The following is a 25181-nucleotide window of genomic DNA, read 5'->3' on the forward strand; positions in this document are numbered from 1 at the left end:
TGTGGAGCTTTTGGAACAAGCAGAATCGCCAAACGCTAGATGGTGTTACTGATTTTTTTTTATTCGTTACTGGCAATTTCTATAAGTTTCCATATTCTTTGGCTGGGAAGTTCAACATTGCTTAATTCGTTGAATTATGAATAAGATTAAATAAAAAAACAAGTTTTTTTAAATGAAAGTAAGGAGCGACATTAAAACTTACAACGAACAGAAATTACTCCGTATATGAAAGGGGCTTTTCCTCCTCGACACCCCGCTCCTTACGCTAAAGTTTTTTATTGTTTTTAAAAGTAGAGTTGCGAGAAAGAATCAAACTTTAGCGCAAGGAGCGGGGTGTCGAGGAGGAAAAGCCCCTTTCATATACGGAGTAATTTCTGTTCGTTTTAAGTTTTAATGTCGCTCCTTACTTTCATTTAAAAAAACTTGTTTTTTTATTTAATTTCTGAAAGTTTTTGAATTAATGCATGTCTGATTTTGGCTCTCCGTACATAAATTATAAAAATGAAATTTGTATATTAATTCTTTTTGGCTAAATGGATTTTCTCTTAGTTTTGATCAGACGATTTTGAGAAATAAGGGGTGGGGAAGGAGGTCTAGTTGCCCTCCAATTTTTCGGTTACTTAAAAAGGCAACTAGATCTTTTATTTTTAACGAACGTTTTTATTAGTAAAAAAAATTTGTAACTTAAGAATTAACTTACGTAACAAACTTTTATATTCTTATATTTTTGATTATATATATGAGGGGGTTGGTCCCCTCGTTAATACCTCGCTCTTCACACTAAATCTTGTTTTATCCCAATTCTTTAAGAATGACCCCTGAATCAGAAAGGCCGTAGAATAAATAGTTGAAATTATTTAAAAAAATTTTAGCATAAAGAGCGAAGTATTTATCTCCTCCTAAATACCTCGCTCTTTATGCTAGAGTATTTTTAGAACCCCTCATATGCGTAATAATCTCTGTTCGTTTTAAGTTTTAATGCTTCTCCTTACTTTCAATTGAAAAAACTTTTTCATGTTTACATTTTCATTGTTTTTTTTTTATAGTAATGCTAGAAAGTCCTGCGCCCTTTTCATTGAATTTCTCTTCCCCCATGAAATATTCCTCCAAGGAAAGATCCTCCCATATAGCCCCTTCCCCTGAACCCCACACCCAAACCAAAAAAATCCCCCTGATAACGTTGGTACACTTCCCAGTAACCATTACTGTATGTAAACATTGGTCAAAGTTTGTAACTTGCAGCCCCTCCCCCAGGGACTGTGGGGGGTAAGTCATCCCCAAAGACATAGTTATTATGGTTTTCGACTATGCGGAACAAAATGGCTATCCCAAAATTTTGATCCGTTGACTTTGGGGAAAAAATGAGCGTGGGAGGGGGCCTAGGTGCCCTCCAATTTTTTTGGTCACTTAAACAAAAAAACAAAACAAAAAATAAACACGCACCCGTGATTTGTCTTCTGGCAAAAAATAAGAAATTCCACATTTTTGTAGATTGGACCTTGAAATTTTTTCTATAGGGTTCTCTGATACGCTGAATGCGATGGTGTAATTTTCGTTAAGATCCTATGACTTTTAGGGGGTGGTACCCCCTATTTTCCAAAATAAGGCTAATTTTCTCAGGCTCGTAACTTTTGATGACAAAGACTAAATTTGATGAAACTTATATATTTAAAATCAGCATAAAAATCCGATTCTTTTGATATATCTTTTAGCATCGAAGTTCCGTTTTTTAGAGTTTCGTTTACTATTGAGCCGGGTCGCTCCTTACTACAGTTCGTTACCACGAACTGTTTGATTTAAAATTGGCGCTGCTCCCTTTGCGTAATTTCGACTTTATCAGCAAGTGTGACTGTATTGTCGTCTGGTAATAATTAATTACCAGTTATTAATCACCAATTACAATATAAATGTAGTAAATCAAGAAAACTGAGAATTGAGTAATTTTAGCGCAGGAACGCCGTAGTTTCTCCTAATTTGTTAGTAATTAAATCTGTGCTCCAAGGACGCAAGCAAGTAATAAAAGTAATGCATAAATGTGGTAGCAAAAACCAATTATTAAAAATTTTCAAGGTAGTTAGGTTAATATTTTTGACTTTCATATTTAGATTTTTTTTATGCGTGATTTTTTTTTCTCAGTAATTATGTGTGATTAAGTCAGTCATCGGTAAACCAAATATTAATGAATATGTATTTGATCAATTAGAATAGACACGCGGAAACTAGAGGCTATTTTGGACCCCCCCCCCCATATTTGAAGAACTGTACGGTTTATATTCCATTTTTTATCCCTTTTTCTGTTTTGAGGGCTCTGATAATTGCACATTCCCCAAAATTAAATCGTTCGTACGTGCGTGTAACGGCTCTTCTTTTCAAAATCATCCTCATTTTTTTTAAGTCTTACCCAGGAGGAGGAGGTTCGAGATTTTTCGAAATCCTATTTTTTTAAAGCTATAAGATCCTTTTTGAAATATAGAATAGTGTGCAACACATACAGAATATTTAAATTGCATATTTCCACCCACTAATGTAGTTGGGAGGGGATACTTAAGCAAACTAAATGGCATTGACAGAAATGTCAACATCCATCTTTGTTACATTAGCTGTAAATCTGCTGATATATTATACAATCGCCTGACGATCGGCTGAAAATTAATTGTAGAAAATAAATGCCCCCTCTTCCACCCTCAATGAAATTAAGACCATGACATGTTTTTCAATAAACCTTCTTTGTAATGCACTAGTCAGAGAGTCGTTAACATCTCCCTTTTGAGGTTTTGATAAATCGTAAAAGCTTGGATTAAGCTTGAACCTAATTTGACGAAACTTTCCAAAAATATAGCCACAAGACCAATATACAACATATTTGAAGTACCAAGGATATTAAAAAGAAAAAAATTAGAAAGCCATTGTTTCCAAAAAAAAGCTTTTGGTTGTATCAAAGTCTTAGGGCAATTTCACATTTTTGTCACTGTCGCTGAATTCTGAAAACAAGTGACAGAAAAGAATTAGTTAAATTTTGATTCCATAGGTTTAAACTCTTTTTTCTGCTCTACCAGTGTTTCTTTTTTAAGTTTGGGGCCCGCTACATCCAAACATATTTAGCCTTGTGAGCCTATTTTTACTATTTTTCGGTCGCATTTCTTATTTTTTAAATTAGAGATTTTTTTCTCTAATTTTTAACCAATACCAAATCCTGTAGAGGCATAGTCGTATTGATCTGTGATTGCCCGGAGTTCCATAGTCTATTCTATAACCTATTCCATAGCTTTTAAACTTTTATTTTGCAGTTCTACCAGTGTTTCTTTTTTAAGTTTGGGGCTAGCTACGTCCAGACATATTTAGTCATTTAAGCCGATTTTCTGCTGTTTTTTGGCCGCATTTCTTATTTTTTAATTTGACTTCCGCTACTAGTAAACAGCTAAGGAACTGCGTAGGCCTATGTCTTTTCCGTCATTAAATTAAATTCTCGTTTTCTTCTCTAAATTTTAAAGGTGTATGTGGCTGTGTAACTTACCAATTAACCAGTTCAACTAATCAGATTCTATTTTCACTGTCCTTGGTACTTTAATGTCCTTTGTACTTGGTACTTACTTAGTGTTTTACATATCTCAATATGCTACCGAATTTTGTTACCGTAATTAAACAAAAACACAAATTTCTTAAACTGAAATAAAGGAGAAATATTAGATCTTTTTATGAATAGAAATTATTACGTATATGAGGGGGGGGTTTCCTCCTCCTTAATACCTTGCTGTCTACTCTAAAATTTGAAGTTTTGTCCGAATTATTTAAGAACGACTTCTGAAACACAAGGGCCGTTTAAATAGAATAATGAGCTTTTTTCAAAGTTCTAAAAATCTTACGCGTAAAATGGGAGGTTTTGAGGAGGGGATAACCCCCTCATGTATGCATTAAGTTCTGTTCGTTTTAAGTTTTCTTGTTGCCCTTCACTCTCATTTAAAACAAGAGCTAAGAGCTCATATGACATTTGTGACGAGGTCGGAAGAGCCAATAGCTCTTATGGCACGAGCTCTAGCAAAATTCTAAGAATCAATAGATTGATTTAAAAGGGAAATCAGATGCCTAATATCAGCCAGAATTTAAAATTAGAGCTCTGAGACACGAGGTCCTTCTAAATATCAAAATTCACCCATTCGTACGTTAGAAATACCTCATTTTTTCTAATTTTTCCTCTCCTTTCAGTCCCCCAGATAATCGGGGAAAACAACTTTATCAAGTCAATTTGTGCAGGTCCCTGACATGCTTACCAATTTTTATCGTCCTAGCACGTCCAGAACCACCGAAGTCGCCAAAGCACTGGACCCCCCTAACTCTCCCAAAGAGAGCGCATCCAGTCCGGTTACGTTAATCACGTATTTACGACATTCAATTATTCTACCCACCAAGTTTCCTCCCGATCTCTCCACTCTAAGTGTTTTCCAAGATTTCTGGTTTCCCCCTCCAACTCCCCCAATGTAACCAGATATGGTCCAGATATAAAATAAGAGCTATGAGACATGCATTCCTTCTAAATATCAAATTTTATTAAGATGCGGTCACCCGTTCTTAAATTAAAAATACCTCAATTTTTCTAATTTTTGCAAGTTAACACCCCCCCCCCAACACTGCCAAAGAGAGCAGATTCGGTCCGGTTATGTCAATCACGTATCTAGGACTTGTGCTTATTTTTCCCACCAAATTTCATCCCGATATCACCACTCTAACTGTTGTCCAAGATTTCCCGTTTCTCCCTCCAACTCCCCCCAATATCATCGGCTACGGTCGGGATTTAAAATAAGAGTTCTGAGACACGATGTGCTTCTAAGTATCAAATTTTATTAAGATCCGATCACCCATTCGTAAGTTAAAAATACCTCATTTTTCAATTTTTCCTCTCCCTTTAGCCCCTAGATGGTCGAATCGGGGGAACGACCGTTATCAAGTCAGCTGTGCAGGTCCCTGACACGCCTACCAGTTTTCATCGTCCTAGCACGTCCAGAAGCACCGAACTCGCCAAAGCACTGGAAATCCCCCCCCCCCAAACTCCCGAAAAGAGAGAGGATCCGGTCCAGTTATGTTAATAACGTATCTAGAACTTGAGCTTTTCTTCCCATCAAGCCTCATCTCGATCTCTCCACTCTAAGCGTTTTCCAAGATTTCCGTTTTCCAAGATTTCTGTTTCCCCCCTCCACCCCCTATGTCCTCGGATCCGATTCGAATTAAAAATGGAGCATCTGAGACATAAGATCTTTCTAAATATCAAGTTTCGTTAAGTTCCGATCGCCCATTCTTAAGATGCCTCAACTTTCACGTTTTTCAAGATTTCCGGTTTCCCCCTCCAACTCCCCCCAATGTCATCGGATCTGGCCGGAATTTTAAATAAGAGCTCTAAAGCACAAGACCCTTCTAGATATAAAATTTCATTAAGATCTGATCACCCGTTCGTAGGTTAAAAATGCCTAATTTTTTCTAATTTTTCCGAATTAACCCCCCCCCCACTCTCCCTCCTCCAGATGGTCGATCGGGATGTGACTATTTCTAATTTAATTTGGTCTGATCCCTGATACGCCTGCCAAATTTCATCGTCCTAGCTTATCTGGAAGTGCCGAAACTAGCAAAACCGGGACAGACAGACAGACAGACTGACAGACCGACAGAAATTGCGATCGCTATATGTCACTTGGTAAATACAGAGTGCCATAAAGAACATTTTGTATATATAAAATTTCAAATCGTTTTTTTAAACAATAACGGTAATTCCAGCCCCCCACCTCCATGGAAAATTTGATTCCTTCATGACAAATTCTTCCACGGAAAGATCCTCCAACGTAACCCCTCTCCCTCCACCAGAACCCCCCTCCCTGACAAATATCAGTATACTTCTCAATAGCTAACAAGGTATGTAAGCAGTGGGTAAAGTTCATAGCTTGCAGCCCTTCCCCGGGAGCTTTGGAGAGTCAAGTCATCCTCAAAGACATATATATTAGATCTTTGGACTATGCTGAATAAAATGATGTCCTCATATTTTGATCGAACGACTTCGGGAAAAAAGCTGTGTGAGAGGGGGCCTAGCTGCTCTTTAAAAATTTGGTCAGTTAAAAACGGCATTAGAACTTTTGGTTTCTGATGAAATAAACCCTCTCCTGATCTTGTAGGGTCACTGGTTTGATACGATCATCCCTGGGGAAACCAAACAAAAAACAAATTAACACGCACCTGTGATCTTGCTCCTGGCAAAAAATGCAAAATTCCACATTTTTGTATATAGCAGTTTGAAACCTCTAAAGATATGCTGAATCTGATGGTATGATTTTCATTTGGAACGCTTCATGTTTTGGGGGTGTTTCCTCCCTTTTACAAAAATTAGGCAATTTTTCTCAGTAACTTTTGTTGGGTAACATTGAAATTGGTATGTTTTTTTTATATTTTGAATAAGCATCAAAATTCGATTCTTTTGGTGTATCCATTGCAATCAAGAATGTTTCTTAGGGTTTCGGTTACTATTGAGCCGTATCGCTCTTTACTCACAGTTCGTTACCATGAACATTTCGAAAAGATTAACTCGTTTAAACGCATACGCTTAAAACGCTGAAAGAAAACACTTTGTCCAGCTCTTAAATTATGCATGTAGTCCGATCTTTGCGCATCTCAGTCAGGTGTGCCAAAAACACTTGCGTAGCACAGGGGATGGGGTGAAGATAGGAAAGTGTGGGGGGGGGGTCAAACTCCTTGATATGCCCAAACTACGATTGAAAAGAAGAGTGCCGCAATTGCGTTTTGAGCTGTAGGCTATACCATATCCAAGAGGGCATCCAGGATTTTTGTTGGGGGGCGGTGGCTACAATAAACAAACATCAAATGTTTGTTTATATGGGTTTTGTTATATTTTAAGAGTGGGACAAAATTTCAGAAGGATTCAAACGCTGTACCCCCCCCCCCCTGGATACAGCCTTGATCATATCACACATATATTTCATCTTAAAAAATCTAGTGGCTCAGTAAAAAGTTTTTCTCGGTCATGTAACCTGACGAAAAACGTTTTTAAATTTTAGAATGTTCCTCGGGCATAGTTTTTTTTTCAACTAAATAAGAAAGGCTTTCGTAAGCTATTATTCCTGATTTGTGGATTTTGTGCATGCTGCTCTCTTTTCCTTTGAAGAGCAGTGCAAGAATAAATTAAAAATACACAAATGTGTATTGTGCTTAAAGCATGCATCAGCAATTACATGCACATATACCCATTAGTTAGGTAAAACAAGCTTTTAAAAAAATCTTTTTTAATACTTGTCAGTTATGTACAGTCAAATGCCCATCACGGGATGTTAGGGTCCCATTTTATCCACCTATAAAGAAAGGGCTTATATAGAAATTTTCTTTTCTTAGCCAAGGTATAAAAAATTTATTTAAGCCAAAAACGCCTGAAAATTAAGGTCTTAAACCTCTTACGGGGCTAAGTCCGTTTATTCATTTATTTTTCATCATATTTAAAATCTCTGTAGTTTGATGACCAGAAAACACGCCTAGTGTATCTGGCGAAAAGGTATCCCTATAGTAACTGTTACTAATTCGGCTCGACGGTTTAAGAACAATAAAGGTTATAACGGTTCAGTTTGAATTTTACCTGTTCTCTATTATCAGATTTCTGATGAACGAATTGGAAAAGGATTAACCTAAATTGGACTCCATGGATACAACAAATAAACTACCTTTTGCTATTTACAATCCTTACCACGGTAGCCGCTCAAAACTGTCTGAATTACGGTTATTGTTCTAAAACTAGGAACAAAGCTGTCAGGCGGTAGCTTTAAGAGAAGAACAAAAGACAGATTAAGAAGAAAATTATCTTTTTATTAGAAAAGAAGAAAAAATTAAGCATTTACTCTTCTATTAGGACTGTAGATCTTTTTTGTCCCTACCATAAAAATTGGAGATCCCCCCACCAAAAAAAAATGTTTCCCTGCAACTTTCAATTTGGTCCCCCCCCAGATATTAAGAATACGTGTGTTTTACCCACAGAAAAAATGTGAAGTGTGGGGCTCTATTCTGTGTCCGTTCGATTAAGTGTTTTATTGATCACATGTTTCATCGAATGAGCTGGTGAGGCTGGTTTTACGCCTTTGCTTAACTTACATATAAAAGTAAACCGATTTGGGGATACCCCTAATTATTGTATAGGCCTTATTTTACTAGTTTAAACTTCACAACTTCACTACATCAAATAAAAACAGATTGATTGCAAAAATAAGTTTTGAGCACATGTTGAAATGTTGATGCTGGTTTTTCGTTTAAACCGGAACAAATCAATCGAAGTTAAGACATGTAGCGCTTCCTCAGATGTTGACAATTTGGGTCGCAGACCACAATGCCAGGGATGCTGCTTTGACTTCCTTGTATACTGTTGACTGTTGTTAGATTGCAGACCCGGTACGGACTTAAATTCTGACTTCTGACCACAATGTCCCATCGTGAAGGATTCTTTAGCAAGTCGATTAAATACAAATTTCAAAGATTACTGCCCTATATTTTCTTGTTGAAGAGTGTGCTTAATTTCCATTGGTTTATTTTTGCAACGTTTCTTCGTAAGCCAATCATGCTACTCCTTAAGCGCGTGTCTGATAGAAATAACAACAGCTTGTTTTTATCTATTGTTTTATCTATTGGTTGTTGTTGGGTTAAATTTTGAGTCAGGAAAAAGAACGAAAGATATTTAAGTCTTTTTACAAGTAAACTCTATTTTTCTGTGGTTTGTGTCTTATGCAGCCGAATTCAAGACATTTTATCCTTGTTTTAACTTCATTATTAGTGATCAAATATCTTTGTTTTTTAGACCAAGATATTGCGGGTTTCGAACGCTTAATAAAAGCCACTAAATATGGCTGCATAATCAGGACTTAGTGGGGACTGTACAAGTGGGGCAGAAGTAGCTTACAGCCTCCAAATCTACCTACTTATTTGTTACTGTTTGTTTACGAGTAATGCCATCTAGGAAAACCATTGAAGCGTTGAATGTATTCAGTTTCACTGATTCACATCATTGAATTTACTCTTACTTGATACAAATAAACTTCTGTTTCACTTCGGCGAACACTGCGGTTAAATTATCGTACTGCAAGAGTTTTTCTCCTTGCGCTAGTTGGCAGACATTATATGTAACCCTGGGATTGTGTACGACCAGTCCTGAATTTACCCCCTGTCCCCAACTTCTGAGGCCACGTTTGCCTGTGTCTCAAATGCCTTCAATCCCACCGTGTTGAACCTCCTCAGAATCTACGTCTAAGCCTTCGTCTAGAATGCTGAGCCTCCAGTCTACATGAGCTATGACCTGCTTGCAAGGCCGTATTTGCCTCTGACCCCAATGGTTACTTCAAGCATGAATGTCTCTTAGGTTATGCGGTGGCTAATTTTAAATAAACTATCATCTTGTCCCCTCGATTCCCAGAAAGATTGGACCGATTTAGAAAGCTGGAATCTCCATAACATGCTGGATAGGGTCCACAAAAGTGTGTAATGCTCATTTTCTTTCAATGCCCACCTCCGTCATCCTTTTCTGGGTGTCTAACCGGTTGCACATCCAGTACTAATTAAAATGAAATAAAATTGAAAGTATGGAATAACATTAAAACTTAAAACGAACAGAAATTATTACGTATATGAGGGGGGTTGGCCCTCCTCAACATCTCGCTCTTTGCGCTAAAGTTTGAATTATGTCCCAATTCTTTAAGAACGAAACTTGAAACACTATGCTCGTTTAATTAGAACAATAAGAAGGTTTTTAACAGTACCAAAAAACTTTGCGTAAAAAGCGAGGTATTGTCTAGGAGGAGAACCCCATCATTTACGTGATAATTTCTGTTCGTTTTAAGTTTTAATGTTGCTCCTTAATTTCAGTTGAAAACACTTGTTTTTTTTAAATTAATTTCTGATTGTTTTATAAATAATGCGGGAAAATCTGACACCCCCTTCATAGAAAATTCCCTTCCTCCATGGAAAGATCCTCCCATGTAACTTTTATATTTGAAATTAGCATAAAAATTCGATTCTTTTTATGTATCTATCAGTATCAAAATTCCGTTTTTTTAGAGTTTAAGTTACTATCGAATCGGGTCGCTCCTCACTTACAGTTTGTTACCACGAACTGTTTGATAACTAGTCGGCACTGAGTTTGTATTAATATTATAAGTGGATCTAATTTTTGTTCAGAAAAAAAATGATATTGTAAATGTTGAATAATAAAAATAGATAATAAGAATAACACAATTAAATGTTTCTGTAATCTTAATATTAACAAAAGGTGGTTTCATCGTTTCTTTCTTGTCAGAGGTCTGAAAAATTTTGCAAGTGCCTGAGAAGATGGGGTAAAACTTACCATATCTTGAATACTCTCACCCAGTATCTGAAATACCCTTGAAATTTCAAAGAACCATGTGCCCCGAGACTGGTCTCATCCCTCCCCCTTTCTTGCAAAAGTTGAAAATGGTAGGCGAATCATGCACTTTTTTTCAATTTGATTTTTTGAAACTTTGAGCCCTTTCATTTCTAGAAACTGGAATCAGGAATTGCAAATTTAGGAGAAAATTTGTTTATTGGTGGCATTGATAAGCTGCTATTGGATATTTTTAGATCAACTATACATAATTAAAAAAAAATATAAAAAGAAGTGGCGGAGTAGCAAACAAAAAAGAAACAAAAAGACAAACAGGCAAAATTTTGAAAAAAAAAATTGAAAAAAAGACCATAAAAAGTTGAAATCAAAGTACTATTACCTTTTGCTAAGCTAAGATTTATTCATGATTAATCAAATATACAATGATCGAATGGTACTAAACTCCGATGCTTCCTAGGACTGTAAAAGAGGGAGAAGACGTACGATTCATTCTAGCACTAATTCAGAAGAATAGAAAAAGTTGAATGCACTAAATAGATAAAAGTGATTAAGTAGACTCAAAGGAATCCTACACAAATATGTCTACGAAGCAAAAAGAGAAAAAAATCTAAGAGATAAAAAAAATCTAAAAAGTAAATAATAGAAAAAAGATCTAAGAGAGAAAAAAGTCTAAAAAGTAAAAAATAAATCCAATAATATTTTCGAATAAGTTAAGACAAAAGTCGATTTTTCAAAGTGTTTCAGTGAAAAATAATTAAAACAACTGTTCAATACTCTCGATATCTTTTATAAATTCCTTTTGTGTGAATAAAGCGGTTAAAAGCTTTAAATAGACATGCCTATTAGGAATAAATTGTCAGGCAGTGTCAATTTTTTTTTGATTAGAATTAACTTCTACCAGCTAATTTAAACTGGTATATAGACTAAACACAGCATGTAGGTAATTATACCCATTGATGTGTACAATACAACTTTTTCATGCTTTTGCTTTCCTAAGTATGTATTATAAATATGGCGTGCATAATTACCGTAAACAGTTTTACTTTCGATTGGTCGCATAAAGATAGCATGACAAATATTTTTTGGTTTATTTTTTATTGGCGAAATAGTTTTTATTTTCGATTGGGTGCATTAAGTTAGCATGATGAATGTTTGTTGTCTTTTGAATGAAATTAATTGTAATAAGCGAGGGGAAACCAGACCTTGAAAAATTGCATGCAATAGTTATGTATACTTTTCTCATATCGTTATAATCAGCCAAACAGTTGTAAAATCATGTGCGAACTCAAATAAAAGTTAAATTTTTCCGAACTAATAATTGTGTGGGGCATTATTGACAAAGAGAAAAAGTGAGATTCTATCCTTCAGAGTTTAAAACGTGTTCTTTAATTGCTTTATTCTAGTGACGTCAGGTGTCCCATTTGCTTGTTGCTACGTAACATTTTTAGCTAGTAAAAAGAACGAATTTTTTTTAGTCGCAATATTTTTATAATTAAATTCTCTGTTTCTCTGATCTTGTCCCGTAACCCGTATACCGTAATTCTTTCCAGGGCCATAAAAATATTTGCTATGTTTTCTCTGCTCTTGTACACTGTTAACTATATAAACTGTAATCCTTGACATTTCCATAAACAGGAAAACAGAAAGATTGATTGTGATATATATATATATATATATATATATATATATATATATATATATATATATATATATATATATATATATATATATATATATATATATATATATATCACAATCAATCTTTCTGTTTTCCTGTTCATGCACAACAAAGCATGTACCGTAATCCTTGCCATTACTATAAACATATTTTACAAGTAATCTCTCTGTTTCTCTGCTCTTGCACCGTAAACCATATACCACAATCCTTTCCATCATAATAAACAGATTTTCCAATAATCTCTCTGTTTCCATGTTCTTGCACCGTAAACCATATACCGTAATCTTTGTCATTATCATAAACATATTTTACAAGTAATCTATCCGTTATTCTGTTTTTGCACCGTAAACCATGTACCGTAATCCTTACCATTACCATAAACATTTTTTACAAGCAAACTCTGTTTATCTCTGATGTCGACCGTACATGTCCAGAATAAGCTTATTTTGGTATTTTGAGAAATTTCAAAATAAGATATTTTGAGAATTATCAAAATTAAAGACTGGCTGACTCTTTGTACAAATAAAATAAAAAAAAAACAAGTTTTTTTTAACGGACAGTAAGGAGCGACATTAAAACTTAAAACGAACAGAAATTACTTCGTATATGAAAGGGACTGCTTTCTCATCAACGCCCCGCTCTTTACGCTAAAGTTTGACTCTTTCTCTTAACTCTACTTTTTAAAACATAAAAAACTTTAGCGTAAAGAGTGGGGCGTTGATGAGGAAGCAGCCCTTTTCATATACGAAGTAATTTCTGTTCGTTTTCAGTTTTAATGTCGCTCCTTACTGTCCGTTAAAAAAAACTGTTTTTTTTATTTAAATTCTGAACGTTTTTGAATCAATGCATGTTTTGATTTTGGCTCTCCGCAGATGAATAATTAAAACGAAATTTGCATATTTATTTTTTTGGCTAAATGGCCTTCTCATAGTTTTGATCGAATGATTTTGAGAAAAAAAGAGTGGGGGAGGAGGCCTAGTTACCCTCCGATTTTTTGGTTACTTAAAAAGGAAACTAGAACTTTTAATTTTTTACGAATGTTTTTATTAGTAAAAGATGTACGTAACTTAAAAATTTGCTTACGTAACGAACTTCTGTATTCTCATGTTTTTATTACGTATATGAAGGGGTTCACCCCCTCGTTTTTTTTTTTAAATAATGCTAGAAAATCCTGCGCTCCCTTCATAAAAATTTTCTTAACCCATGAAAAATTCCTCCAAGGAAAGTTCCCCAACATATCCCCCTCTTCTCAACCCCCCCCCCCCCCCCAACCTAAAAATCCCCCTGAAAACGACTGTACACTTCCAAATAACCATTACTATATGTAAGCACTTATCAAAGTTTGTAACTTGTGGCCCCTCCCACTGGGACTTTGGGGGAGTAAGTCGTCCCCAAAGCATAGTTATAAGGTTTTTTGACTACGTTGAATAAAATGGCTATCTCAGAATTTTGATCCGGTGACTTTGGGAAAATAATTAGCATGGGAGGGGGCCTAGGTTCCCTCCAATTTTTTTGGTCACTTACAAAGAGCACTAGAACTTTTCATTTCCGTTAGAATGAGCCCTCTTGCAAGATTCTAGGACCACTGGGTCGATAAGATCACCCCTGGAAAAAAAAATAAATTAACACGCATCTGTGATCTGCCTTCTGGCAAAAAATACAAAAATCCACATTTTTGTAGATAGGAGCTTGAAACTTCTACGATTGGGTTCTCTGATACGCTGAATCTGATGATGTGATTTTCGTTAAGATTCTATGACTTTTAGGTTTTTTTTTCCTCCCATTTTCTAAAATAAGACAAATTTTCTCAGGCTCGTAACTTTTGAGGAGTAAGACTAAACCTGATGAAACTTATATATTTAAAATCAGCATTAAAATGCGATTCTTTTGATGTAGCTATTGGTATCAAAATTCTATTTTTTAGAGTTTTGGTTACTATTGAGCCTTGGGTCGCTCCCTACTACAGTTCGTTACCACGAACTGTTTGAAACTGTTTTAGCGAGTGAGACCTATAGGCTATTTGGGTAAAATTTTATTATGTCCAATCCTGACCCACCAAACTTGATGTTTCCGATGTCCACATTTCTTGCAAAGAATGGAATGTCATTAGATTGACTTGGTGTCATATATAGAAAAATTCGCCCTTCGGTTTCTCTATCTATTTGTAACAAGAGCAGCCCATAGAGTTGGCAGAAACATTGTTTTTCCACTTCTGCGTCCATATATTTTGCTAAAACATGCTAAAGTAACTAGAAAGAAATAGTGGGTTTAATTTTCTTCCGATGACATGGTGGGAAGAGACTCCCCCGGTTTATGAAGACCTTAGAATCCACGTAGCTACCGGTAGTTTTAAAGACGGCTATTGAGCTAACAAATACGTTTTTCCGGTATTTACATAACTGATCTTGTGGAGGATAAGATTGGCCCATAGCAAGGCTACTCCCTCTAGATCTTCTAACTCTTTTGTCGGACTTATAGAAGAATTTTCAAAACTTTGCTATAAACCTTCAGACTGAAGGTTACGTAGACTAAATTGTCTAAGAAAAAGTTTTCGGTAAACTTTCAAGATATATTTCGACTCTATAGCGTACCTGTACTTAAAAACGTTTTACTTTTGATTTCTGTTTTATGCTATTCTATTTATCTTTGAAAAATATTTTATGTGTATAAGCTTCCTAAGCCGTAGAATTTGTATGAACCTTATAAGACTAATAAAGACCGAGCCTAAGGCATGTAATGTGCTACGGTGTAAAATTAATATTCAAATTTTCAATTTAAACATCCTTTTTCTTGGGCTCCGTGTTTAAGAAAGCCAGGCTTTGAATGTAGTCCATATCCCATGAATCATGTTTATAGTATAAGGACAAAGCTTGAATTTTACCACTGATTAGGCTTAGCTTGTTTATAAGGGGGGGGGGGGGGTAAACTTGGGAACACGCTCTCTTATGCCCATTTTTGTGAAGGAAAGTTGTATGTATAGGCTTTCATATTTCTGGGGGCCCAGATTTCCTAGGTGCAATTGACTATGCAACCTCGCTGGATGTAAGTTTGTTTTTGGTTGACATGTAAAAATCTGTTGTTATAGGGAAGAGCGAAGAAATGCTTCAAATAGGCGGAGATGAAGACAGGGTAATAGGTGGCTCAACCCCTGACACAGATATGTCGTTAAATGATTTAACAACAAGTTTTGACTCTGAAACAGATACTATTAGGTCTCAGATGGTTACCAGTTTTTCAGAAACTAAAAAGCTTTCAAAGTTTACACAAGACTTAAATATTGACGTGAAAAGCACTGAGGTTATGAATTCAGAGATTATTGAAACAGTTAGGCGTTTAAGTGGAGATATAAGTGATGTGCCTCCTCTTATCCAACCAAGTGAGTGCTATGATGCCGTTGACTCAGCAATTGAAATTACTACTGCTCGTTTTGAGCTCGAAGATCCTTTGATTCAAGGGGAAGACTATAATTGTTTCGAGCTATCAAATACTGGTGATCCATCGACTCGTTTGAAAACAGTTCATCTTGATGGGGTGTTGGCTGAGTATAGAACTGAAACAGATGACTTGACTATAAATGAACACAGTAAAAACACACATCAAGAAAGAGACACTGTGATGACATCGTTATTGAATAGTGTGTTTTCAGCTGGACTGAAAGACGATGAAATGCTCATGCCAAGTGTTGAAAATGAGTCCTTGATTAAGGATTATTTACCCAAAAAAACGAATGATAGTTTTAAAGTGAGTGCAGTAGACTCTAAGGATAATGAGACGTGTCTTAAATCAAAGCCAAATGTGGTTGAAGCCATGGATAGTAGTGCTAAACCTGGCCTTGTTGTGAAAACATGCGAAAGTGCTCAAGAACTAGAAGGCTTTGATGCTACTGAGAATAATTGTAAGCTCAATGTGATTAAAGTTTGTGATAATTTAGCAGACATGAAAATCAGTACACTGCAAGACATACTCGAAGGAAATTTACCTACTGATCATGGTCAGGAAGAGACTAAAAATGGACAGGGATCAAAAGCTAGGCCCAAATTATTTAATGACATGGAGGATAATATCTCATTAATTGACTCTAATGAAATGAATAAATTAGAAAGTAAACATTACCTTGAAAGAAAACTGGATACAAAATATGAAGCACATTTGCTATGTGTTGAAGCTACTGTTCATGAGACACGGGATGACATGAATCTGAACATACCACACTCAATGAATGTGGCAGATCCTAGTCCAAAAGGGGTAAGAGAAATGAGTAAACATCTGGAAATGGGTTCTGGAATCTCGTTGAAGGATGGTGCTCATGATTATTTGAAAGGTAACTCAAAGAACTGTCAGCTGGAAGAAAGGAGTCCCTCAAAAAAGTTGCAACACCACGAGGAAAAAGAGGAGAGTCACAAGGAGCAAACAAGCCTCAACACTTTTGCGAGTGTTTCTAAGAGTCTTAGTAGCTTTGCATCCTCTGACGAACTGAAATTCAGCGTAAACAGTAGCAGTGACGAAATAATGGAAATACCACCACCTGATTATGATACAGAAGACATTGCTCTTAAGAAAAATCAATCTTCAAAAGAAAAGAATTCAATTGTTGAAGAAAAGAAGAAAAAGCGCAGGACTTCCTTTAAAAACCTTTTTATCCGACCACTTCGATCTAAAAAGGTGACTAAAAGTGCAATTAGCGAATTCAGTCCTAATTTTCAGGAAGGCCCAGCTGCTACTTCCACCTTGACAAAGCAAAAGAAAGAGGAATCAGCTATTGAACCTACAAAGACACCAGTGTCAAAAATAAATTCATTAAAACGAATTACCTCCTCAAGCTCTGGAAAGGACGCTGCATTATGCGCATCATGGTTCGACCGTAGGAAGGCTAGAAGAGCTAAAAGAAATAGCAGTTCAGACGAAGAGCAGATAGAACAATCAAGCACCCTTGTCATCTGCACTTGTGAAGATGGAAAAACTAAGGGAAAATGCTCTTCCTGCTCCAGCAATTACATTGAGATTCCGGTGAATTTTCGGGAAATTTCCCCAGATGATGTTGAAAAAACGTTGACATTGAAGCTATCTGCAACGACTCAAGATCCCGTGGAACCGCTGAGAAGTGGAAACGTTGGTACTAATAAAGTATTGAGGACTGGTAGTAAGGCCAGACAAAGAAGTAACATGATTGGACTTCCCCCAGTCACATATTCAGTTCCTAGTCTTGGCGATATTGTCGTTTCGTTCTGCAAAAAACATGTAAGATTATATTTTGCTTACGTATATTTTTTCTAATTTTTGTATTTAAGTTTGGTTGTTCTTTAATTTATTTTTTTTTCTAATACTCAGTTGTGACATTTTTTTTGCAATGAATTATAGTTTGATCCACCTTCTATGCATACCGAAGTCGTTCCTAGGGCTTTTGGTGCCCAGGGAAAAATTAATTACATTACCCCCTTCCTGGATCGAATATAAGCAAATGCAGACGAATCAAAGTGAAAAATTCGATCAAAGAAGGAAACCCCCAAGCGGTGCCCGCCACGGTGCCCGGAAAGCTTCCCGGTTGCTCCCCCTCCTTAAATGGTTCTATTGCATACAGGTAAGTTTAAAATACCACGAGCAGATAAAGCAATATTTTATAATATTGGGAAAAATCAGGAACTCAATTTTTAATTAAACATGTTTCTTTGTGCAGTTATGCAGTTTTTGGTAATTGGTTTTAAACTTGAAAAAAAAATGGGCCAAAAATCCACAAAAAGCATAAGTCAGTTTACAAAGCATAAGTCAGTTTTCAGTTTACAAATAGTTTACAAAGTAATTGAACTTTAGAAAGGTTAGTTGGAAATCAACAGATTGTTAATGTTTGGATTTTTATTGGCGTAAAGCAATTTTAAATTTAACTAATTAGTCGTGTTTATTTATTTCACAGTTCAACGTGGAAACATTGACTAAAATGTAGCACTGCCTTAAAAACTTCATAATTTATAAACAGCTAATTGAAAAATTTTATACACATATAGTTTCCAGATAGAGATTGACCTAAGATGAGTTGAGGTGAAAATATGGTAGTTTTCATGTCTTTGGTACTTTACAACTTACGGCAAATCAATAAGAACGAAGCTATCCAGCGATTGGGTGAAAATTTTCTATCCTTAGGTAATACCATTCAAAAGTGACATCATTCATCAATATAACATGGTAAGTTGTCAAAATATAAATTATTTTGATTAAGAGTCCAAGTGATAAAATAAAATATTCAAACTAATTATTTCTAGTTCTTGCTATAATTTTGCTCTCTAATTATTCCAGTGCATGTAGATACATTTATGTGGCACATCGCAAATGTTACATGGTCAAGGCCGCATTCTGGGGGGTGGGGGGTGGGTTACGGGGTTTGAACCCCCCAGTTTTTGACTGACTCGTAAAACATATAACGAAAATACATACAATTCATCTGGAGGTCTCGCTACCCTATCCTGATTCCCTTGCAAGCTATTAGCAGAGACTGATTACTTTATTGCCCCTAAGCTTGAAAATCATGTAGTAATTAACGTTTATCAGCCTACAAATTATAACAACGAGAAGCTGATTCACGATTTGCGTCTGGCTGCAGGTTTCTTAAAAAAGTTGCCTCTAAATCTGATATCGTCAGCGGAGATTTTAATGTAAAGATTTACAAACATAATACCTCCCCGATCACAGATCTTTTGGGGCTGCGTTCCTCCCGACTATTGTGGATGGCCTAAAAACGATAGCTTTTCGTATACTGGGACGATTTCCTCAAATTCTAACTTAGACATGTTTTTGCTTCGTTTGGCATTCACGAGGTCAAAGTTTTAAAAGGGCTAAAACCATCCTTAAAAAGGGCGAAAACGACGCTTCTCTGTGCAGTTTATATCGCCCTATTACCATCTCATGTACTACTTTCAAGTTTTTGATTCTTTTTTGATAATGGATATTGAAGAAAACTGTTCCGCCCATCCTCGTCAGCTTTGGTACCAGCGTGGCTTATGTAGAGAGCATGCTCTGTTTCTGTTTATAAATTTGCTGAATGATATTGAAGAAAGTGGTGATTTCTTGATCTTTATGCTATCGATGTTGCAAGAGCTTTTGACTCGTGTATATTTTCGCAGGTTTTGCTTGAGGCCCTTTTCAAAGGTACCGACGCTGCGGTAATTACTTGTTAAGATACATGTATAGAGATCTGAAGGCTGAATTAAAGATGATAGTCAACTTTTTCCGATTCTAAAAGGTGTACGCCAAGGAGCTCTGACTTCTCCAGTTTTGTTTAATAATTGTGTTACCGGTGCTCAGGATCAGCTGAACTGTACTTTTATCTTGAAAAGAATTGATCTTTCGTTAGTTACGTTTACAAATGACCTGCTAAACCCTTCCTACACTTTTCAAGAAATACCTCTGAAAAATACAATTGGCTCTAATATCAGTTTTGGTGAAATCAAAATGCGAATGGGCCTTAAAGAAGTTCCGCCTCGGTATCTGCCTAACGAATTACAAGAGGTGAATTTTAGCAATCATGTCGTTTGAATTGATGGCCAGCGTTGCCAAGGGTTTGAGACAAACTGTACCGGTTTTCTAACTAGTATTGTGAAACAAGGGATTAATTTGTGCCATATGAACTTTAAATTAAAAATTTACCGTTACTAGAGGAAATTTTCAATAAAATAAAACTTGACCAGACCTTCGAGTCATAAAGATCGAATAATGTGCCGAAAATGTTGTCCTATCAAAAACTTTTCTAACGTAACAGATTATGTTAAGATCTCTAAGTTGTACTTTTGTATCGCTTGGGCAACGCTGTTGTAGTCAAAAATTTGTTTATATGTATTTTCGTTACGTTTTACGAGTCAGATAAAAATTGGGGAGTTCAAGCCCTGTAACCCCCCCCCCTCTGTTGGATACGGCCTTGACCATGATGTCATGGGCTATGCGCCACATAAGTGTATCTGCGTGCACTTGAATTGTTAGAGTGTAAAATTATGGCAAAAACTAGAAATATAAGAAAGCACTTGTCACGCACATCTTCGAGTCATAAAGGAGCGAATAATATGCCGATTTTTTTTTTTTTTTGTACAAAAAACTTTTCTAACATTACACATTGTGCTACGATCTCTAAATTGTACATTTGAATCGCGTTGGCAAAGCTGCTGTTGACCTGTACATTTTGAGACATTGATTTTCTGACGACTTTTTTTTTCTTCTCTCCATTCAGTTTTTAAGAATTGGTTTTTTGCCTATTTGGCATAACACCAATCTTGACATGCTTATGTCCTTTTAAGCAATTAAAGATGAAGCAAACGTAATTGATATGCTTAGCAGTATTCAGTTAATTGAACCGAAATATTTTGAATTTCTGTCTTATAAAGCTTGCACGCAGGAGGAGGATGGATGAGTCTTGTCGCCCCATGAAGATGCTCATGAGGGCTCATGGGCCTACTCGTGAAATTTTTAAAATTGGAATGTTAAAAATTGTCTCTTGAGTATTAATCCCCCTCTTCTAGCAGGTAAAATACTCTCATCCCCCCATTCGGACCGGCGAGCAAATATAATAAAGCTTGCGCATTTTGTATAGGTTATATGAAAGCCACTCAACCCAAAAATATTTATTTAAAGAGGGTTCCACCAGTGGAACCAAAATCCCCGACTTCCTGAATACTAGGTAGTTGGACTACAATGACTTGCACAGAGGTGGATCCAGGCAAACTCTTGGGGGAGGTCAAATATGACAAGGGCGCTAATGAGCAAAATCTTGGAGGGGGGGGAGAAATGTGACAATGGTGCCAATATTTGACCAAACTGACATATTTATTCTAAAAATAGAGTAAAAAAAAACCGGATAGGAGGGTGCGAGAAAAAATCTTGGGGGTCTGGGGTCCCCAACCACCCCCTGGATAATCCATTGGTCTTGCAACATACAAATCATTAATCCAATGAATAAACGCTAAATAATAACTAAACGCAGGATTTTACTAGTGACAGCGGCACCAATTCGCGAAACTGTAGAGGGGGCAAAACGTATTTAGAGAATTTGGTGGGGGATGGATCGATTTTTCTCCGATTTTTTGCAATGAAACCACTGCAAAAAGCGGTTTTTTTTTAAAAGAGAAAAGAAATTAGAGGGATATACCCTCCGTCTTCAAGTAGGTACCCCTAATTCGTAAAGAATGATACTGTCTAGATTTACCTTATATCCGTCAGGTCAAACCGTCTGTCTAGTCCGTTGAATAAAAGCGTATGTAACTTATACTTAGAGTATTAAATTTATTTCAAATACGGTTTTAAATAGAAAAAGATTTATTTAATTCAACCTGGATGTTATTTATGTTATGAATAATTTTTGTTACTCTGAAGGTCTTTGTGGAAGGTCTTATGGGTCTTTGTAGTCACCTATTTTGTCTTATTGTCCCTACTACTATTCATTTTTTTTTATTACGCAGAAGAGGAGTGTAGCTACCCGTTTTAATAGGAGTCTAAGCATACCCAATGTAAAGATTTATTATTAATAATATGTATATTTAAGTGTATTAACTTGTGCTTAGAATTGTTTCCAGTACATAGTATTACGCTTTAGCGTTTTAAATGTATTTCCATTTACGGTTTAAAAGAGAAAAGGAGCTGGATATTATTTATGCTACAAATAATTTTTGTTATTCTAAAGTTATGGGTCTTTTTGGTGGTATACTTTGTCATACTTTCCCTACTACTAGCTACCCGTTTTTCCGTCCACCATCCTTATTTTTCAAATTTATTCAAAAGCCATTTTTTCGTTGTCCCAGCATAAATTAACAGCCAACAATTTTACTAACAATTGTGTTTCTGTGAGATAACACGGAAAGGCCGTTCTTTTGCTCATCGTATTTCTAAGATCTTACATCTTTCGACAAAGAATGCTTTTAAGGGAAATTTTAGGACTAAGATTTTACTTCTTGTACCGTTCTTTTGTTAACGTCTTTCAATATTCTGTTCTGATCAGCGGTCTAAGAACAATGATGAGTATGTCATCAAAATTCCCTTATCGTTGTTCTATGTGAAAAAAATAAAGTTGTTTGCAGTTTTGAAAACATCAGTGAGCAGTAAGGTTATGAACTAAAGAACGGTAATCTGTGACAAAAGATGTAAGATCTTAGTGCTAAAGAACGGGGAGTCGTTTGACTTCCTAAAAAAAAATCACGAAAGAGGGGCCTCCAACCCTACCCTTCAAACGGGTCTGTTTTGTAATTTCAGGTGTTTCCCTCAAAAAGATCTTCTTGAACAGTTTGTATGTCAAGCATTGCCCACTCTCAAGCTTGTGTGTGCTATATGGCGAGTGGCAAAAGAAATTGCTATGTGGTGGAAGCGCTCCATTGCATCGTGGGGTGTAAGCCCTTCACGTTGAAACATGTAACCCTCCGAAATTTGCACTACAAGTTGAGGAGCAGGAAATACCTATATTGTGTGCGCAATTTTTTTTTATTGTTTGAATGTTTTTTTCTTATTTCTCCTTATTTGTTTCCTGGGCTTTTGAGTCTACTGTGGGAGGAGGATGTCTATTTTCATGTTTTTGCAGGTATGTTGCTGATAAGCAAATTTGAGCTTAAACTCACATTGATTTTGTTTAGATTACTCTTGTTTTTCAGCCGAAAGTATTCACATTAAGCAACATATCCAGCATTAAAAAGAGAGAAGACTTGGGACCTTATGGCGTAGAAGATATGATTAACATTGAGTAAGTTTTTTTTCATTTTAATCTGCTATAAGATTTTACTACTAAAATGACGAGGAAGTATTCTGCCAATCAATTTGTTCATACTTTGTTCATTAATTGATTTTTTCGTTCCAGAAGCTGAGCTTGTTAGAGTCCCAACAATGTAATTACAATACAAAAATTTAAATTTAGACTGTTTGTCACAATTCATTAAAAAAATATTACTCAAGCAGAACTCTCAGTTGAAAAAAAACTTGTTTTTTTTTTAATTTAAGCAAAAGAATGCCTATAGTGCATTTTAACCAGTGCTTGAAAATTGAAGTTTCATCAAATAAATAAGTAGATTTACTGTTATAAAAAAAAATTAGTGATTTGTTATTATGTTTATACATTTAAATGACAATGTACCAGCTTCTGTCAAAACCCACCTTTCTTCCTCTTTACTAATGGGGAAGCACCCTTACTTCCTATTTACCCCTTCCTTAATTTCCTTACTTCCTACAGACTAACTAAAAATCCTAAGTATAATTGAAATTTATTGATGCCCTTAAAACCAGCAAAAAAGGCTAATTTTATAAAATCGTAAAAACCAAAGTGATTTTGAGTGGGATTAGATTTTCTAGCCCTCTTAGGATCTCTACCCCTCCTGTATCCCTACATTGCAGTATGAATTCTTGCTCGTGTACCTAACTGAAATTGATATTCTCTGAAAACTTGCAAGAGAATCTCTTGGAAAATATATTATATGTTAGAAATTCACATTATATTCTTCAAGAAGCTTATGAAAATATTTATAAAACTTAAAAACTACCGTATGTAGAAAATCTATTTCATATCAAACAGTTCGTGGTAACTGTAAATAAAAAAAAACTGATTTTTATTAGCTGAAAGTAAGGAGCGACATTAAAACTTAAAACGAACAGAAATTACTCCGTATATGAAATGGGTTGTCCCCTCCACAATCCCTTGCTCTTTACGCTAAAGTTTGACTCTTTGCCACAATTCTGCTTTTTAAAACAATTAAAAACTTTAGCGTAAAGAGCAAGGGATTGTGGAGGGGACAACCCATTTCATATACGGAGTAATTTCCGTTCGTTCTAAGTTTTAATGTCGCTCCTTACTTTCAGTTAAAAAAACTAGTTTTTTTTTTTATGTAATTCAGTAAAGAATGACAAAAGAACCTTTTTTCACCACTGCTTGAACTAGATTATTTACTATATTAAAATAAATATAATTACTATTATTTAAAAATAAGGTTATTTAATTATAGTATTTATATATTTATATTTACAACATTATGTCGTGTTTATATATTTATAGCACCTTTTTGCCTAAATGTGTCAGAAACTACGTTCGTTTTTTTTCATGTGTTCCAAATTTGCGCTGTGTATTTAAATTATGTATTTCAATGTGGATGAATTCCTTAATGTGGTAATGTCAGGATTGCCAAAGAAAAAAAAAAGACTGAAATTCTCGTTATTCGTGCAGGTTATGCAAAATTTGGTGTACGCGCAAATAAGCTGAATTTCTTCCTTTCTTTCGCAGCACACATTTTTCTTATTTTTTAAAACAAATTTGTTTTTTTTGTCTCATTTCTATTATATACCCAGTACAATCTATTTTTTTATATTATTTAGTTTGTTTTAGTTGATTCGCTGGAAGATCTTCCTTTTTGTTGTTGTGTATAGATAAATAGATAGATAGAATTATTCACACGAAAGCCAGATTGGACCATGGTGAAATACACAAAACAAGTGGAAAAAAAATCACAGCAACAAAATATAAAGTGAAAAGACGCCAAAACTGATTATTTAAGAAAATCTTCACGATACCTCATACCTACCCGAACGAAATTTCCAATATTGTTTGTATTTAAGTAACATCTGCTTCTCAAAATTTCCAAAATTCAATATCTCCCCCTGATCTCCCTTCCAAATATTTCCAAGCTTAATTCCTTCAACTCCCTACATTCCCCTAAAAATAATGCAAAAACTCACCCATCTCTCCACAATTAGGGCTATTGTAAGGACCATCCCTCAATTTATCCCTCCCTAAATATTTCCCACGTTCTCCAAGAGGCATACAATTTCCCCTTACATACATTACCCATTTCATGTCTTTTGGAGCCAATCCCATTTTTAGGTAAATTTCTTCGCCCAAGTTCTCCTTAACCTCTGCATATAGCCCGAGGGACGCCGAGATGGTCTTCTCAGCTTGCCAAATCTGAACTTCCTGAGACTCTAGCCGGGTAGCAACTAATATAGATACATTCCATACCATCCCTCCTTTCCCCTTACCCTTATTTCAGCAACTACCTAGCCCTACACGGTCTAGTATATTCTTCAAGGTTAGTTTAATTGCACAGCTCCTTAAACTATGCCACAGCCAAAGGTTTTCAACCTCAGTTTCCTCTAAGTTTCAACAAATTTCCAGAAACA

General features: G+C 35.6%; 1 protein-coding gene across 1 annotated transcript in view; it reads left to right on the top strand.

Moving 5' to 3' along the window:
- The window catches only part of LOC136026549 (unconventional myosin-XV-like), a 365167-nt gene that overhangs the window by 7276 nt on the left and 332710 nt on the right, over positions 1-25181 (top strand). Inside the window, exons 2-3 of the mRNA XM_065703235.1 lie at positions 15148-17300; positions 22676-22764. Of these exons, the coding sequence (XP_065559307.1) occupies positions 15148-17300; positions 22676-22764 (2242 nt within the window). The remainder of the gene's footprint in view (positions 1-15147; positions 17301-22675; positions 22765-25181) is intronic.

Source organism: Artemia franciscana, chromosome 4, assembly GCF_032884065.1.
Source record: "Artemia franciscana chromosome 4, ASM3288406v1, whole genome shotgun sequence".
Lineage (NCBI taxonomy): Eukaryota > Metazoa > Arthropoda > Branchiopoda > Anostraca > Artemiidae > Artemia > Artemia franciscana.